At 46.7% G+C, this 16,766-nt stretch overlaps 1 protein-coding gene across 1 annotated transcript in view; it reads right to left on the bottom strand.

Annotated features, from left to right (window-relative positions):
• Positions 1 to 8,687, bottom strand: part of PM20D2 (peptidase M20 domain containing 2) — a 34,621-nt gene extending 25,934 nt beyond the window's left edge. The window contains exons 1-3 of the mRNA XM_045010295.1: positions 8,581 to 8,687; positions 7,502 to 8,165; positions 6,696 to 6,844 (exon numbers count right to left, since the gene is read on the bottom strand). Coding sequence (XP_044866230.1) covers positions 6,696 to 6,844; positions 7,502 to 8,165; positions 8,581 to 8,687 — 920 coding nt within the window. The remainder of the gene's footprint in view (positions 1 to 6,695; positions 6,845 to 7,501; positions 8,166 to 8,580) is intronic.
• Positions 8,688 to 16,766: the final 8,079 nt, after the last annotated feature.

The raw sequence follows: 16,766 nt of genomic DNA, 5'->3' as shown, positions 1-16,766 counted from the left end.
TACTATGCACCTAACCACTTAATAGAAGCCATGGTATGGGCTAGCATAAACCCTCTTTTACCTCCTCCTCAGAAATTGGTAGCGTCTCTAGGGCCGAGGTAAGACAAGCCAGAGAAGAAAATAGATTTGAAGCAGGATGAAACAACGTGAAAAAAAACAGTTAAAAGGAAGTCTATTGCGATTTTTCTGCTTCCCCTCTTCTATATGAGATTTATAAGAATATGCAGTTAGAGGAAGATGATAGATGTTGGAAATTCAGATAGATAGAAATTTTCTACACACAGTTAAGGTAGATTTCAACAGGATTAACATGTCTATACTGCAGTCGAAGGTGTGATTGTACCTTTAATCTAGCTAGCATAGCTAAAAATAGCAGGGAAGCCCTTGCAACTGCATCATCACTACTATTTTTAGACTTTCTAGCTAGATTAAAGCTAACACAGGTATGCCTACTTGAGTTGCAATCACACCAACTGCAATGTAGACATAGCCAAAGAGGTCCAGGTCCTAGTTGCCAACACAGACAGCAATTAGATGCATTGTACAAATTGCATAATTTACTCTGAAGTTCCATATTGACAGTATCAAATCCATATCTTTAAGTTCTTGCCTACCTGCAATCAGTATCAACATTTTTCCCTTAACAAGAACTCATGTTTTGAAAACAAACTCCTTAAGACTATTTAAGCTTTAAATTAAATTAAATGCATCCCCAGAACCCCAACAAAAACAAAAACAAACCCACCTCTGTAAATTAAGAAAAAAACATGATAGTTAGACATTCAGGACATTCAAAGTTAAGGGTGAAGATAAAGAAAACACTTGTCCATGGGATAGAATTTGTAAAGCGACTGAACTGTTAGCAGCTGATTTTCCCTTTTACATCTGTTTTCATTAAAATCTTGATGTCTGAAGTCTCAAATTTGGAGAAGATATTACTTGCAGATGAAACACTGAACACATGCAGCATTAAACATGTGCACCAGATTATTGGTTTTATAATCTGCACCACATGCACAGGTATGGCAGTATGATGCTTTGCTAGTACCCCTTTGTTGTTTATGTGTGCTTCCTATAGTTCCATTATCTGGGCCTAAGAGGTTTATAACAACAAGAGGTTTATAACAACAAGATAAGTTCACTGTTTAATGACACTTTTTAATTGGTGGCACATCGCATGCTGAAGATCATTTTATCCGTAGAGCATGCGCTGAATTATAGTCACAAAGGTGATTAAAAACAATATAACCACTGTATACTTCAGAGTAAAGTATTCTAATGATCACTAACAAAATATGTTTTATTGATGAGTACGGCACCAGTTCCTGCTTTGGCAATATAGAAGGTCATAGATAAGGCATTCAAGTTAATTAACTTTGTCCTTTAGTGATCAGATTATCACTACCCAGCAAAATTCATTTGGGTGCATCAACTGCAGCCTTTCATACTTGCAAATGTTTAGGATTAGTATAAATTTAATCTTAACTTAATTTCTAACAGATTTGTTTTAATACAATGCTCAAGGAAGCAAATGTGAAACTTGGAGCAAGAATCTATGGAACCTGGTACAGAATGGAAGCCTATTGAAGTAATGGATGGAACGATTACTTGAAGTCAGTTACAAGATACATCCGGCCCGGGTGCTTCTGACCTAAACCTCTCACCCAAGGGCACAGAGTCTGGAGAGCTTCCTGGCCTCTTCCTAGCGACATAAATGTGGCATGAAGTAAGTTTTTAGAGCTCTCATTATCCAGTAACCCCACAATGCCATGCAACTTTATTGCCTTAGAGAAGTGGAAGTTTGGCTTGTAGGAATATTAAAGAAGGTTTATATTAAACATGGTTTATATGAGAAATGATTTATTGATTTATTGTTAATTAATACTTTATAACTTAAGGTTTATGTTAGAAGTAAATTTGTGATTCCCAGCATTTAGCCTCTAACCTGCAAGCCACCAGCTGTGTCTGTGTAAAGCCTGCTCAAAGAGATACTTGGTATAAAACTTGTTAAGCTCAAAGAAATACTTTGTATAAAACTTGTTAAACATTAATTATCTCTAAGTAAGCCAAAACAGTAGCTGTTATAGTGTATAAATAGAGACCCCCCACCCTCTGTAAGTTTTCATCTCACTTTATCTTTGCTTGTTAAAAGACAGGGAGTCTCACATAAATTGGTAACACCCCAAAAGGTAAAGAGACAGTGAACTAGATGTAATTAAGATAGAGAATGCATGTGAATGCGTGCCTAGTTTAAACAATGAATGAATGGTTAGGGAGTTACCAGCCTAAAGAATTCAGTGTCGGCTGAAGAAGGTGTCAAGTGGGATCAACCAGATGACCCCCACCACCTCAAAGGAAGGAAAAACAAGCATCTGACAGAATGGAGCCAGCCACCTGCTGATTGATTTAGCAACAGCAAAATGAAGCAACTCTCATGAACTGACATAGGAATAAATTCCTATAAAACTGGACTCTAAAGACTGAGGACTTTGAGTCTATGGTTCTGCTGCCGGCCTCCAGGAGCATCAGATGCATCTGACACAGACTCGGCTCCATCCTCATGACCAAGATACCTGGCCAGTAACTTGGCATGAGCAACATCTAGGCTGGTAACTATAACATCTATACAGAACCTGAATGAATGATTGTGTGAATGAATATGTGTGTGTGTATAAGGAATAAGTAGTAAAACAACGTTGTTTACTGTTGTCTTTTGTTTTGTTATGGTATTTACAATAAATGTGGCATCTTTGCCTTATCCCTCCCAATATGATCCTGCTGGTTTTTATTATATTGGTATAACAGGCTCAGGTACCAGAGAAAGGAAAGACCATTTTTCCTAGAGATATTGTTGGCACCAACTTGAGAATAATTGAAGGAATGTACTGGAAATAGAGCTACAAGATTGGAAGTGGAGGGAAAGGGGCAGAGAAGATACCAGGAGTGGGTTAAGAACTCTGGCTGCCAGCCATAGCTGGTATTAGGCAAGAGAAAACAGTTCATGGGGTAGTTTGAGAAGGGGGCTGCATATCCACAAAAGGGAAGAAGTTTGTTTTGGGTTTTTTGTATTTTTAAACTAAAAAGCTGATGTTCTCACCAGTCATGCATGTCCCAAATCCACTGGAGCCAGATCACCCCATTCTGAGGTTCCAAGTTACCAAAAAAACAACCCCACAAACACCTTCTTGAGTATTTTTTTTCCCTCCAACTTAGAAATGGAGTATGAAGTAAATCTCACCAAGGTTTTTGGATGTACTTCATTTGAAGTTTCCAGGACAACCCATTTGAAATAAGACATGGCAAAGACACAAAACAGTCTTTAAAGGTGATTATCACATATTTTTTTCTTCCATCTCAGAAACAGCTTGTATAACTTAATTCAAGTGTAAGCAAAAAATTATAACCCCTGGCCAGAAGACATTAGCCGAAATGTAAGTTAGCTCTGAAGCTCCTTGGGGCTAGTGATGGCAGAAAAGAAGCCTCAAATATGGAGGTGAATGTACCTATAGCGTCTTAAAATAAAACCTGCACTTCTACAAGCCCCAAAAATACATTCCTTCTTCCTCCCTCTCTCCTGACCCAATACCTCAAAATATACCCTAGCCTTTAGAAATGCAGAAGCCTAGCACAAAAGTTATTCAGTTAAAATTACTGGGTAAACAGAACTTTTTGCAAGGCTGCAAAACTGTGCAACCTGAACTTCAAAAATGAAGCCAATCCATACTATAAGCATTCTGGGGGAAAAGAGATTATTTAGTTCAACAACCTATCAGCTTCCTAAAGAACCTTTTAACAAAAACATTTACTCAATCATTCAAACTTACTGACAGCCTTTCATCCAAGGCAAACATTAAACCTCAACAATCCTATCACCATTTTCCAAATACATGAACTGAAGTGAACGAGTACAGATGTGACTTTTGCAATGGATGGCTGGGAATATAGCCCGGACAGACGTCGAAATCTTATGCACTAACTCCTAGTTCAAAGGTCCCAAAACTGGTCCACAGGAGGACTCAGGGCTAATCTACACTCGCAATGCTAAAGTGCTGCCACAGCATTGGGAGAGAGCTCTCCCAGCACTTTTTTTTTTTTTTTTTTAAAACACTTCAACAAGGGGCATGGCTCCCAGCACTGGGGCACTGTTTATATTGGGGCTTTACAGCGCTGCAATTTGCTGTGCTCAGGGGGGTGTTTCTTCACATCCCTGAGCGAGAAAGTTGCAGCGCTGTTAATTGCCAGTGTAGACAAGGCCTTAGTGATGGTACACAGGGAGCAGGCCATGTTTCACAGTGCTTGCTCTCCTCCTGGTTTCTACCCAGTGGAAAAGTGGAAGGGGAGAGGAAATTAAGAGCAACAGTATAGACCAGGGGTCGGCAACCGGTGGCTCGCGGCTCGCCAGGGTAAGCACCCTGGCGGGCCGGCCCGGTTTGTTTATCTGCCGCATCGGCAAGTTCGGCCGATCGCGGCTCCCACTGGCCGCGGTTCGCGGTCCCAGGCCAATGCGGGAGGCAGGAAGCGGCGCGAGCCGAGGAATGGTCTGGCCGCGGCTTCCTGCCTCCCGCATTGGCCTGGGACCGCGAACCGCGGCCAGTGGGAGCCGCGATCGGCCGAACTTGCCGACGCGGCAGATAAACAAACCGGGCCGGCCCGCCAGGGTGCTTACCCTGGCGAGCCGCGAGCCACCGGTTGCCGACCCCTGGTATAGACTTTCCCAACATTACTTTTCCATGCAGATTCTGTTGTTGCCACAGGACTGTCATACAACCTTGCCTAGAAGAGGAGATTTTTCACAAGAATCTGACAAAGTTATCCACGCTGTGACAGTTTGAGAACCCCCCAGCACTAGACAGCTCACTTCAGAACGGAGAAGCAGATCTTTTGTTCAACAATGCAAAACTAAGAATGAGGTGATTAAGGAGGAGAGTGGACAGGAATCAGGAGTCTATTAAATGGAAGTCTGTCAAAAGAAACCATAATATTTATAAGTTATACATTCACATTAATGAAGTTTTAGGTATAGGAAGTAGTTAACAATTGCAGAAACATACTACTCACTACCATCTAGGATCAAATAAGCCTTAAATGTTTGTAGATTAAATAAGTTTGAGAAAATACAGATTGCAAAATCTTGAGCACAGGCTACTCTATTTTACTCTGGGGGGGGGGGGGAAGAGGGGGTTCCTTGAGATCAGAAGGGCAGGTTGCAATCAGTCCCAGAGACACAGATGAAGGAGCAAAAAAAAAACAAAAACACTCAGAGGCTGAAGACTAGTTAAATCATCTGCTTGAGAGAGAAAACAACATCTTTTCAGAGACACTAACCCAGAGGCAGGCACTGCCAAGTTAATGTGAACTTGAAATCACACATTTTCATTACTTTGTTATGAAACCTGGAAGCTATGCACTCATATATAACGTAAGTAAATTTACTTATGTAATTCACCAGAAATAATCTGTCCTTTTCACAACTGCCATAACCTCTGAACTTTTATTAAACAAATCTTCAAGATTAATTTGAAGCAGCAGTGGGACAAACTGGTTGGCTACCAACAGGGTAAATGGAGAAAAAAAATGTACAGCTGGCTCTTGAATCCTTGGATATTATCCGTATATAAAAAGCCATGATACATGGATTCTTCAAGAAAAAGCATTTCACACTCTTGAGATTAGTGACAAGGTTGTTTTATACCAACTAGCTTTCATTCTGCTTTACAATAGAAAGCAAAGTCATCTCCAAGTCAAGAGTTTGAATGTTTTCCCCGTTGCAATTAAGGCTGACAGTGCTTTAGTTTGAACACTACTGTATCTATCACTGTGGACGGAAATAATCCTACTTTAAGTAAAATTTAATTGGAAAATATTTACTTTTTACTTTAGAAGGCTTTAAGATGCACACAAATGTTTGTTTTGGGACATTAACAGAATCAGTCCAAGGGAGAATAAAGAATTTCAGGGAATTGAAAAATATACAGCTTGCACAAAAAACTGCACCGTTGAGCAATAAAATATAGCAATTGTCTGAGAAAGACAACTCAGGAGTAGAATTTTGTGGCACCAACATGGACAAATATTTTCCCAGAAACAGAATATGCTATATAACAATCCATTACTTCCAACTAGCTGAATTGCAGAAAGCCAGGATTTGTGTTGGCTTCCTTAACATAAGCATGACATATCTAAGTTTTATCAATGAAATATCACTTGCTACCCTGACTAGATATTAACACTAAAATTCTTGCAACAATACAGGCAAGTCATCTTACACACATTTAACATGCACAAATTCAGCTTTGCACGTTCGGCAAAAAACAAAAAAACAATTTAAATACTGTTCCTGTAGTGCGGGCGATTCTGCCCTCCTTTACAGTCAATGTAATTTTGACTATACGCGTTTTTCGCTTTATGCGCTGACAGCAGAACGTAACCCCAGCGTAAGATGAGACTCGCCTGTAAACATAACAGATGCAGGCCTGAACATTACATTTTAGGAGAATACAATAACTGGGTTTCAGTGCTCAGTACTGAGTACATCAACTTGCTCATGAACTGGCTATATATTATACATGAGGAATACCAGTGATTACCAGACTCCAAGTTTAACCACTTGAAAGGCAGGTCTCTCTTTGCTGAAAAGGTTCTGATGTACAGAAAGCAATCAATCAATCAAGTGTCTTTCAAAGTGTCTTACTTACTCATGCTCAGCCATATCGGGTAAATAAGCTGCATCACTTTGTGCTGGATGGGCCATAAAAACAACATCCAGATCATCAAAAGCACCAGCTGCTATGAGATCTATTTTGCCACCTCCACCTTCTTCTGCAGGAGTTCCCAGCACCGTGATCTAGAAGAGAAGGTTATAGGGGTCAGTAAAATTGTCAACAACCTGATTTTGTTGTGCACAGTGGTGTTGTACATGTTGGTCCCAGGATGTTACGGAGACAGGGTGGATGAGGTAATATCTTCTATTAGACCAACTTCCATTGGTGAGAGAGACAAAATGTCATGTTTACACAGACCAGTGGAGGGGGAGGGGGCCTCGGTCATCCCTACCCTGTAACCTGGGGTGCTTTGCAATGCCCTACCGCTGTAGCCTCCAACCCTGACTGCTCGCAAACAGCCACACCTTGCAGTATAACAAAGGCTAGTGAGAACAAGGCTGCAGTTACATAAACACATTTTAAGACCACCCAGTGTCTCCTTCGCCCACAAAAGCCAGTCCAATAAAAGACATTACCTCACCCACCTTGTCTCTCTAAAAACCCGACTGGCAGAAAAATAAACCCCACAGGGATGGGCTAGGGAAAGTGCTTAGGTTAAATACTGAGCAGACATGCTGGAGACCCAGGCTTCCTGATGGCCGGGGAGAGAGCTCAGCCTGGGACATGAGAGCATGTATTGGGCAGCAACGGGATGGGGACCACATCGGGCCAGCTCCCCTCATTCCCGGGCAGGTTCCGCCTCCAGCGACGGATCGCCCCCCTCCCTCGCCGGGTCTCACCTTCACCGCGGCCGGGAGCGGCTGGGGCAGACTCTCCAGGGCGCCCTTCACGCCCAGGGCCGCGGCCGCCCCCACCTCGGCGATGAGGTTATGGCCGCAGGCGTGTCCGATCCCGGGCAGCGCATCGTACTCGCACAGGAAGCCCACGTGCAGCGGCCGCGGGGCCGGAGCCGGGGCGGCGGGGCCCCACTCGGCCCGGAAGGCCGTGTCCAGCTTGTAGTGCGGCTGCACGGCCCAGGCGGCCCCCGGCAGCTCGGCGCAGGAGAAGAAGCGGGTCAGGGCGCCGTGCGCCTGGTGCTCTTCGTAGGCCAGCTCGGGGCGGCTCCAGATCTCCCGGCTCAGGGCGCTCAGCCGCCCGGCGCTCAGCTCGATGCACTCAGCCGCCCGCTGCTTCAGCGTCTCCAGCGCTGCCGGGGACACGGCGGCGGCGGCGCCGCCGCTCCGCGCCGGCTCCATGAAGCCGCCGCAAGAGGTGAGCGGCTCGGAAACGGCTGGAGCCCGCCTCGCCCGGAGTATCACCAGGCGCGCGCTCCGCGCCAACGGCTCTGCCTGAGCGCAGCGCCGCGCGCCGCCTCGCAAATACCCGCTTCCGCCGGCGGACCAGCCCGCGGGGCTTGCTGGGAAACGTACCGCCCCATGCTGGGGGCTGTGGTGACTAGATAGCCTGAGTGACAGGTGCACGGTCCAATAACACAACGAGGAGAGGCAAAGGGCGGGGCTTCTCCGCGGCTTTCTCTCTCTGACCGCAATACCCAGGGCAGTGCGGTGGGGTACTGAGTTGGGGGATGGGAGGGGAAGCTCTCTGGCACCTAAGGGTGGGTGATGGAGTGCCCTCCCTGATGCAATGGCCTGATAAGATGCTCAGTGGGTATTACCAAATTTGTAGGGGGGAGGGACAGCTCAGTGGTTTGCACATTGGACTGCTAAACCCAGGGTTGTGAATTCAGCCCTTGAGGGGGGCCGCTTAGGGATCTGGGGCAAAATCAGTACTTAGTCCTGCTAGTGAAAGCAGGGGGCTGGACTTAATGACCTTTCAGGGTCCCTTCCAATTTTATGAGTTGGTATATCTCAATATATACTGAGTCTGGGGAGGCTCTGTGACCTGAGTTCCAAGGAGGTCAGCCTGGATGGTCACAAACTCACAATGGTCCAGGCTGTCCTTTTGTCTGGTTTTAAACCCCACCATTCTGCTAGTCCAACCTTTGTTCCCTGGCTGGCACAGAGATAAAACCAGACATGGTTTTGTCTGGTATGAGGGGGACCTCATAATGCAGACTGCACCACTCCACCTCACCAGCATGACCTCACACACACCACATATATAACAACCTTTTATATATTTGGAGACCGTTATCATATCCCCCTCTTGGTCTTATCTTCTTTACACTAAGTTCCCAATTCTTTCAAACAGTCTCGAGGTTAGGGCTCTCACAGCTAGGCGTAACTCCAGCTTTCGTTGGGAAAACAGTTCCTAGGTGTGGAGTGCACAGGATACTGTGAGGGACTGCGAACATGCAAGGAATGCAGTGGGAGAGTTTGGGGAGGTCATAGACTGGAGTTCTGTAGTGGCTGGAGGTAGTGGGAGTCAGGCACAGATGCGCTCAGATTTCAAGGTAATGAGGGACTTCAACATCTCTGTCTGCCCTCCAGGAGCTTTATCATTGTTCATGCCCCTGCGTCTTTTCCTGGCTATCGAGCCTGAGTCTTCCATTGATTGTCTCCCTCCATGCTCTCGTTTCGTTAAGTGCTGCATTTGTTGACAGCAGCACTTTGCAGAACATATCCTCCTTACTCTTCCTGGGTCGGAGCCTTATCTGACGGAGGTGCTCCACGGGTGTGGAGGAGTGATTCCTCAAGGGCACATCTGCATAAACCAAAGAAACAATGAACAGTGATAGTACTGGGAGCGCACTCACAGCCATGGATCAGAAAAGTTACACACACCTCTTTCTCACTGTCCCTTGGCTAGCACACATCTCTCAGGATCAGAACAATTAAGGCCCAACAGCGTTCCATTAGATGCCAGGATCCCAGGAGATGGTGGGAATGGCAGCCATGATAAAGCTTGTTGCACTGGTTGTTGGCAGACAGCTGCTTCTTCTGCTTGATTTTCCCTGTAAAGGCTTTTCTTTTAAGATCACAAAAGGGAGTTGTGGGCAGAATAGCCCATCCCCTCATTATTTTGTTCACAAATTACACCTAATTTCTGACATACTAATTTTGGTCTATTGAGTTCCAATTCCATACTTGTTTACCATACATAATATTAACACAGTCTTTGAATTACATCACTAGGCCTTTACATTTGGATTAATTCAGTCTGTCTCCCTTTCGCACCTTTTTTTATAGGTTATTCTGACATTTTATAAACTTTCACTCATTTCTCACAATTGACCTCAAAATTAGGGTAAATTTGTAGGCCCAATTATCAAAACAGTACTAAAGGGCTCTTTAATCTAGTGGAGAAAAAAATAACAAGAACCAGTAGCTGGAAATGGAAGTCAGACACATTCAAATTAGAAATTAGGCAGAATTTTTTTTAACAGTGAGTGTGACTACCCATTGGAATAAACTAACAAGGAAAATAATGGCTTCTCTATCTCCTAATGGAGGGTAGGGATAGCATTGGCCTGCTAAACCCAAGGCTGAGAGTTCCATCCTTCAAGGGGCCATTTAGGGATCTGGGGAAAAATAATCTGGGAGGGACAGTACTTGGTCCTGCAGTGAAGGCAGAGGACTGAACTTGATGACCTTTCAAGGTCCCTTCCAGTTCTACATTTCTATGATTCTAATGTCTTCAGATCAAGACTAGATGCCATTCTGGAAGATGTGCTTTAGTTAACCCACACATTATTACCTAGCTTAATACTGGGGTAACTGGATGAAATTCTATGGCCTGTGATATACCGGAGGTCAGACTACATGAACGATGGTCCCTTATTGCCTGAAAATCTATTAAATCATTTTACTGGCCCTTCTGCATGTGAACTTTTATCAAAATTTCCTCCTCCATGTGGATATTTGGTGTAGCAGTTAGTTGTGTTAGGATTATAGACCATCACAACTTTCTTATGGAGAATCAGCCTGTACCAAATTATGCAAAAATTCATGAAGAAACTTCCCTTGAGTGCAAAATAGGGCCATATAATACAAATCCGTAAGAATCCTTAAAGGTAGGTGTCACCAAGATTGGCACTAACAACAGAAGTAACAATTGTTCAATTAAAATAGTTTCGTTACAATAAATAGCAACTTCTTTATTTATTTTACAATAAATAAATAAAGGGCAATCCTTTCCCTGCAGTTACTGGTGACGAGAAGTGGAGCGCCATGGCTGGGAGCTGGCAGAGTAGAGTCGGCTGGGGCCAGGTTGCTCCACTTCCCACCGCTGCTGGTGAGTGTGGGAGTTGCTGGGGGAAATAGGTGGAATGGGGGCAGGCTGGAGGCAGAGGAGGGGAGAAGGGTAAGAGGCAGTGCGGAAGGAGTTGTCCGGGGCCCCACGCCCTCTAGGGACGGCTCTGCCCCTTGCAGGGGTTGCCAGCCAAGGGATAGGGCTGGTCGCCAGGGCTGGTACTGCTGCGTATGCAGCACACAGCTGCCTAGGACACCATGAAATTTGGGGCAATTTGGTGCCCCAACTTTCATGGTGCCTTACACAGCTGCATATACTGTGTAGGCCTAAGGCTGGCCCTGGATGTGTGCAGTGGTCTCAGCACATCTCTCCAGGTGGCCATGCCTGCTTCACGCACCGGGCAATCCTCCACTTGGAGCAATGCTGAGCTGCTGTACCTCATCGGCATTTGAAGAGAAGAGACTGTGCAGTCCCAGCTGCACTCTAGCCATAGGAATTATGATACCTACAGACAGATTTCACAATGCATGACAGAAAGGGGCCATGATTGGGACACATTGCAGTGTAGGGGAAAAGTGAAGAAGCTGCGGAACGCCTACCACAACGCATGGAAGGCAAACCGCTGCTCCAGTGCTGTGCCCAAGAACTGCCAATTCTACAAAGAGCTGGACGCAATACTTGGTGGTGACCCCACCTCCACTGCAAAGGCCCCTGTGAATACTTTGTTGGCTCGCGTGCCAGTTGAGAGTGGACTGAGCCAGGAGGAGGAGGAAATCTTGGACGAAGAGGGAGGGGGACCCAGAGGCAAAGGATGACTCGGAGGCCAGAGATGCATGCAGTCAGGAGCTCTTTTCTACCCCAGAGGAGGCCCCTGGGAGGTGAATCTGATTATGGGAATTGCTGAAGCAAGTTGTTGAGGACAGGAGGATTGCAGAAAGCAGGCTTGTCTCCCACTGCATGCCTAGTCTGAGCAGTGGAACAGGCTGTTGATTGACTCCCTCACTTCACAGGAATCTCCCTCAGATCTCCAGAAAACGCTCATGGAGATACTGGGTAATCTGCTGCCACAGGTTCCTTGGCAGAGCTGCTTTGTTTCTTGCCCCATTAATGGTAACTTTCCCGCACCACTTCACCATCATGGGTGGTGGTGAGGGAAAACAATTGCTGCACACAGGCGAACTGCATAGGGGCCAGGTCAGGAGCCGCAGACTTGGAGAAGACCCTCCCTTGACTCCCTGCTCACCCTCAGCAGCGAGATATCTTCCAGAATAATCATAGCCTGTGGAAAGTGTGGGGACAGGAATGATTATCAGGCCCCTTCTTTAGTGCTGGCTCTCTCCCAGAGCCATGTGCCCAGTACAGCAGCATTTGGGAAGAGTGATTTACCCTGCCCCTGTAGCTACTCACCATTTTGGGGGTCTTATGGCTCATGTGTGCTTGCCTGGGGTCAGCCAGTTAGTGACAGGTGTGTGAGTACTGGCTGTGTGGTAAAGCACTGATTCAGTGTTGTCTGTGTTGCAAACAATACTGCTTCTGTAACACGTTACATTTAAACTTCACAGAGATGACCTCGGGAGCCAAGCCTCCTTCTGTTATCAGCAGTTGAATGGCTGCACAGAATTAGAAAGTGGCCAAGAAGAACTAAGGAGGACTTTCTCCATGATGTTATGACGCACTCCCCCACTGAGAAAAAGGAATTGAAGGAGTGACGGGACAGCAAGAAGAGGGACCAAAAGGAGAAGGTGGTACACCAGAAAGAAGCAGCTCTTAACTGTTAAGGACCGCCAGGTTGACATGCTCCAGGAGATACTAGCTCTTCAAACCGAGCAGCTCCCCGCCCACGCTCCCCTGCAGCCACTGTCACAAAACGCTTTCCTATGCACCACCCACACACCACCAGCATACTGTTATTTACCTCCTGGCTCCACTCTCTAACTGCAGTGCAGTGGTGTAGCCAGGTGGAGTGAAACGGGAGGGGGGGGGAGAGGAAAAGAGACATTAAAAAAAAGCACCACCCGCTGCGGTGCTTGTACTCACCGGGCAGTGCTCCGGGTCTTTGGCAGCGGGTCCTTCACTTGCTCCAGGTCTAACCTGCTGCCAAAGACCCAGAGCAAGTGAAGAACCTGCCGCTGAAGTCCCAGAACACAGTGCCTTTTTTATGTCACCCCCCTGTTCAGAGTAAAAATTAAAAAGGCGCCAAAAAATTAAAAAGGCACCACTCCTGCTCAGTGTGGGAGTGGCCCCTCCCGCTGCTTCCCCCTAGCTATGCTACTGCTGCAGTGTGATAAATGAAGGGGGGAGGTAGCTCCCTTTTATCGGCATCCAGCCAGCCTGTTAGCTATAGAATTCCTCTTAGTAGCTGTTCTCTACTTGCTTTACCTGTAAAGGGTTAACAAGCCCACAGGTAAAAGGAAAGGAGTGGGCAGCTGCCAAAAAGAGCCAGTGGGAGGGCTAGAACTTTTTAAAATTGGGGAAAAAACTTTCTTTTGTCTTTCTGTTGTTGTTCTCTGGGAAAGAGGAGAACAGGGAGCAGTTATGCTATGAGAAGCTTTAAGCCAGGTGTAGTAAGGGGAGGCCCTGAGATATAAACCTTGGTATCAGAGGCCTGGTATGAGGACTAAGACCTGAACTAAAGTAACGGTCAAGACTTTGCTAACATAAAGCAAAGTTAAGCTGTGAGCCAGAGGCAGGCCCTGCTCACAGAAGCTGGCAAGGAAAGGGCTGATGCTGCAAAATGAGACATACCTAAAAGGTACTGGACACCAGATATCAGAACATTCTCATACTCGTACACTCCACACAGATAACAAGGAACAAGCTGACCCATCCCAATGACGGGGCCAAAAGGGTAATATGATGGATAGAGTTGTTTTGTTCGAATCAACATGTACAAGGTGAGAGGCAGCACCTTACTACGTAGAGGGGTTGTACCTTGCTACGTAGAAGGGTTTCACCTCAATACATCAGGAGTGATGTGTAACTTTTTTGTACCTGTGTATAAGAATGCATCCCTGGGGCAGTGTCTTTGTCCAGCCTAGGGGGCAGTGGAAAGTCCCGCCACTGACTGAGCTGAGTCCATTGCCAGGGTGCACATATTTGTAATATGTCCTGTAGAGTAAAGTCTAGAAGGAACTATCATTGTGCTTCATTTGACAATAAACCTGGTCGAAGTGCCTTCGTACCTTACTAGAGTCTGTGGTCATTGGGGGTTCTCTCGGGTCTGCTGTGTCAGCTATCTGCGCAGAGCTGGGACAGCACACAGAGGGAGCACACGCACGCAGCCGATTGATATCAACATTGAACAGAGCAGAGCACCACACCAGGAGCATCATAAATCAGATCATACCTAAAACTACTTATTTGGAATTCCCAAATGTGTAAGTAGATCAGGAATGTTTAGAAAGAAGTGATTAGGTTTATTTCTGTTGATTTGTTATGGCTAGTGGACTCCTCGGGGCTAACCCCAGATGCTTTTGTTTGCTTGTAACCTTTAAGCTGACCCCCAAGAAAGGTATTTTAGGTGCTTAATTTTTGGAATTGCTCTTTTAAAATCTAGCAAAAGCCTAAGGTCCAGATGTATTTTCTTTGTTTTTAATAAAAATTTACCTGTTTTAAGAACAGGATTGGATTTTTGGTGTCCTAAAAGGTTTGTGCATATGTTGTTTAATTAGCTGGTGGCAACAGCTAATGTCCTTTGTTTTCTTTCTCAGCTCTTCCCCCAAGGGGGGGCAGTGAAAGGTCTTGAGGGTACCCCACAGGAAGGAATTACCAAGTGCACCTTCCTGGGTTACAAAAGAGGGTTTGCATTTTACCAAGCCAAGGTCAGAGAAAAGCTGTAACCTTGGGAGTTTAATACAAGCCTGGAGTGACAAGTATTAATTTTTAAAACCCTTTCAGGCCCCCACCTTCTGTTCTTGAAGTGCCACAGTGGGAAATCAGCCTTGATACGCACCATTCCACTTCTCCCTCCTCGCAGTCCAGCACTGTGGATTCCCTCTACCCACTGCATTCAACACCCATCCCTCTGCAGTTTGACTCTGCTGAAGTACAGTACCCACTACATTGTACTCCAAAGGAGAAGGTTGGGTATGATCCCTGGATATACACAAGTCTGTAGACATCCCAGGACCCCTCCTCCTCCTCCTCCTCTTGTGACCTTCCCTATCCTCCTCCCTGCCAGGACCATCCTTACCCATACACTAAGAACACAGCTGCATAGGGCACCAGGAAATTTAGGGCAGCAAATTTCCTAGTGCCCTTCACAGCTGCATGCTGCTTAAGCCCTTGCTCCACTTCACCATGGCCTCCACCCCTGCTCTGCCCCCACTCCACTCCTTCCCTAAAGCCCTCACCCCTGCTCTGCCCTGCCTCTTCCCACCCCTGCTCCGCCCCAGCCCCACCCCTTCCCCAAAGTCCTCACCCTGCTTCTTCCCACCCCACCCCTTCCCCTGAGGACTACAGCAGGGATCAGGCCTGCACTCACAGGGCAGTGGTAAGTGGAGCGACCCAGCCCCAGCCCACTCCATCCCACCGCTGAGTGCTGGGAGACAGTTACCTGCAGCCCTAGTACCTTTTCTGGCTTTTTTGCCAGGCCTGCAGCCTGGGGTTTAACTGGGCTAGAGCTCCCCCTGCCCTTCCCCAGCACTGCTCCACCTCAGGTACTCATCTCAGCTTCCCAGGCAGCCAGGTTCTTCTCTCTCAAGAAGCTAGAGAGTGCATGTGTGTGTTTGCATTTGGCCCAGAGCCCTCTTATAAGGGCCAGCTGGGCCCTGATTAAGCTGGCCACAGCTGTGGCTGCTTTTTCCATTACTCTACCTTTTCCCAGCTGCAGCCCTCTCCAGGGCTGCTGTAACCCCTTCAGGGCCAGAAGGGGGTGACCACCTCCTTACAGGGTGGCAACACAAACTGGGATCTGGTGGGACGTACCGCATCATATGCTGTGGTTGGAGTGGATGATGCCTCAAGGGCCTGGAGGCCACACGGAGAGTGGCCTGTTCCTTCCACAGCAGGCCCGACAGAGGTCTGAGGCATGTATTGACATTTGCTGGGCATTCAATTAAAGGGGTTGTTTTCGAAGCATCTGCAAATTTAGGCATGCTTGTGAAATGTGCTTTGGACCCAATGCAGCCCATTCTTCCAGAGCAGTAGAGGAAGGTTGCAGTGGGAGGAGGACAGGTGCTGCCCACAGGCCCATGAGGGCAGTAGCAGTGTATACTTACCACTGACAGGGCCCAGAGCTGGGACCTGGTGGAGCAGGGTGGGCCCAGGTCCCCATACCCACCTGCCACCCACACTAAGGTGGCAGCCCACTCCCCTCACAGGCCACTAGGCCACACAGTCCCACAGAAGGGGCAGTTATACTGACTCTGGCCACTAGGGCAGCTCTGAGAGAGGGCAACCTTACTGACTGGCCATACAGCCCTGAGAGAGGGTGGTCCTACTGACTCTTGCCACTAGGTCATACCACCTTGCTGAGCCAGGCAGCCACACTGACTCTGACTACTAGGTGATACACCCCGGTCGAATGGGGGAGCCACATTGTGAGAAGGGGCTGTCACCCTGACTCTAGCCATTAGGCCACACAATCTTGAGAGCAGCCATATTGACTTTTAGCACTAGGCCACACTACCCCAAGACAAGGAGTGGGCATAAGGATGCAACCACAAGGAAGTAATTACCCCACCCCACCAGGGATGAGGCACACTTGCCCTGCGACAAGCCTCTAGAGATATGAATCATGAACTTTCCTCAATGGCCTGATACTGTTCACTAATCTCTAAGGCCTTGTCTATACTACAAATGCTTTGCCTGTATAACTATATCATCAGAGCTTCCTCATGTAGTCCAGCTTATGCAGAGTTTTTTTGGAAGCATAGTAATACCAACTTCCTGAGGAAATTAGCTATGCTGACA

The sequence above is a fragment of the Mauremys mutica genome, chromosome 3 (assembly GCF_020497125.1).
Source record: "Mauremys mutica isolate MM-2020 ecotype Southern chromosome 3, ASM2049712v1, whole genome shotgun sequence".
In the NCBI taxonomy this organism is placed as follows: Eukaryota; Metazoa; Chordata; order Testudines; family Geoemydidae; genus Mauremys; species Mauremys mutica.
Note: the sequence above shows the minus strand (reverse complement) of the source record. Positions and strands in the feature narration are given on the sequence as shown.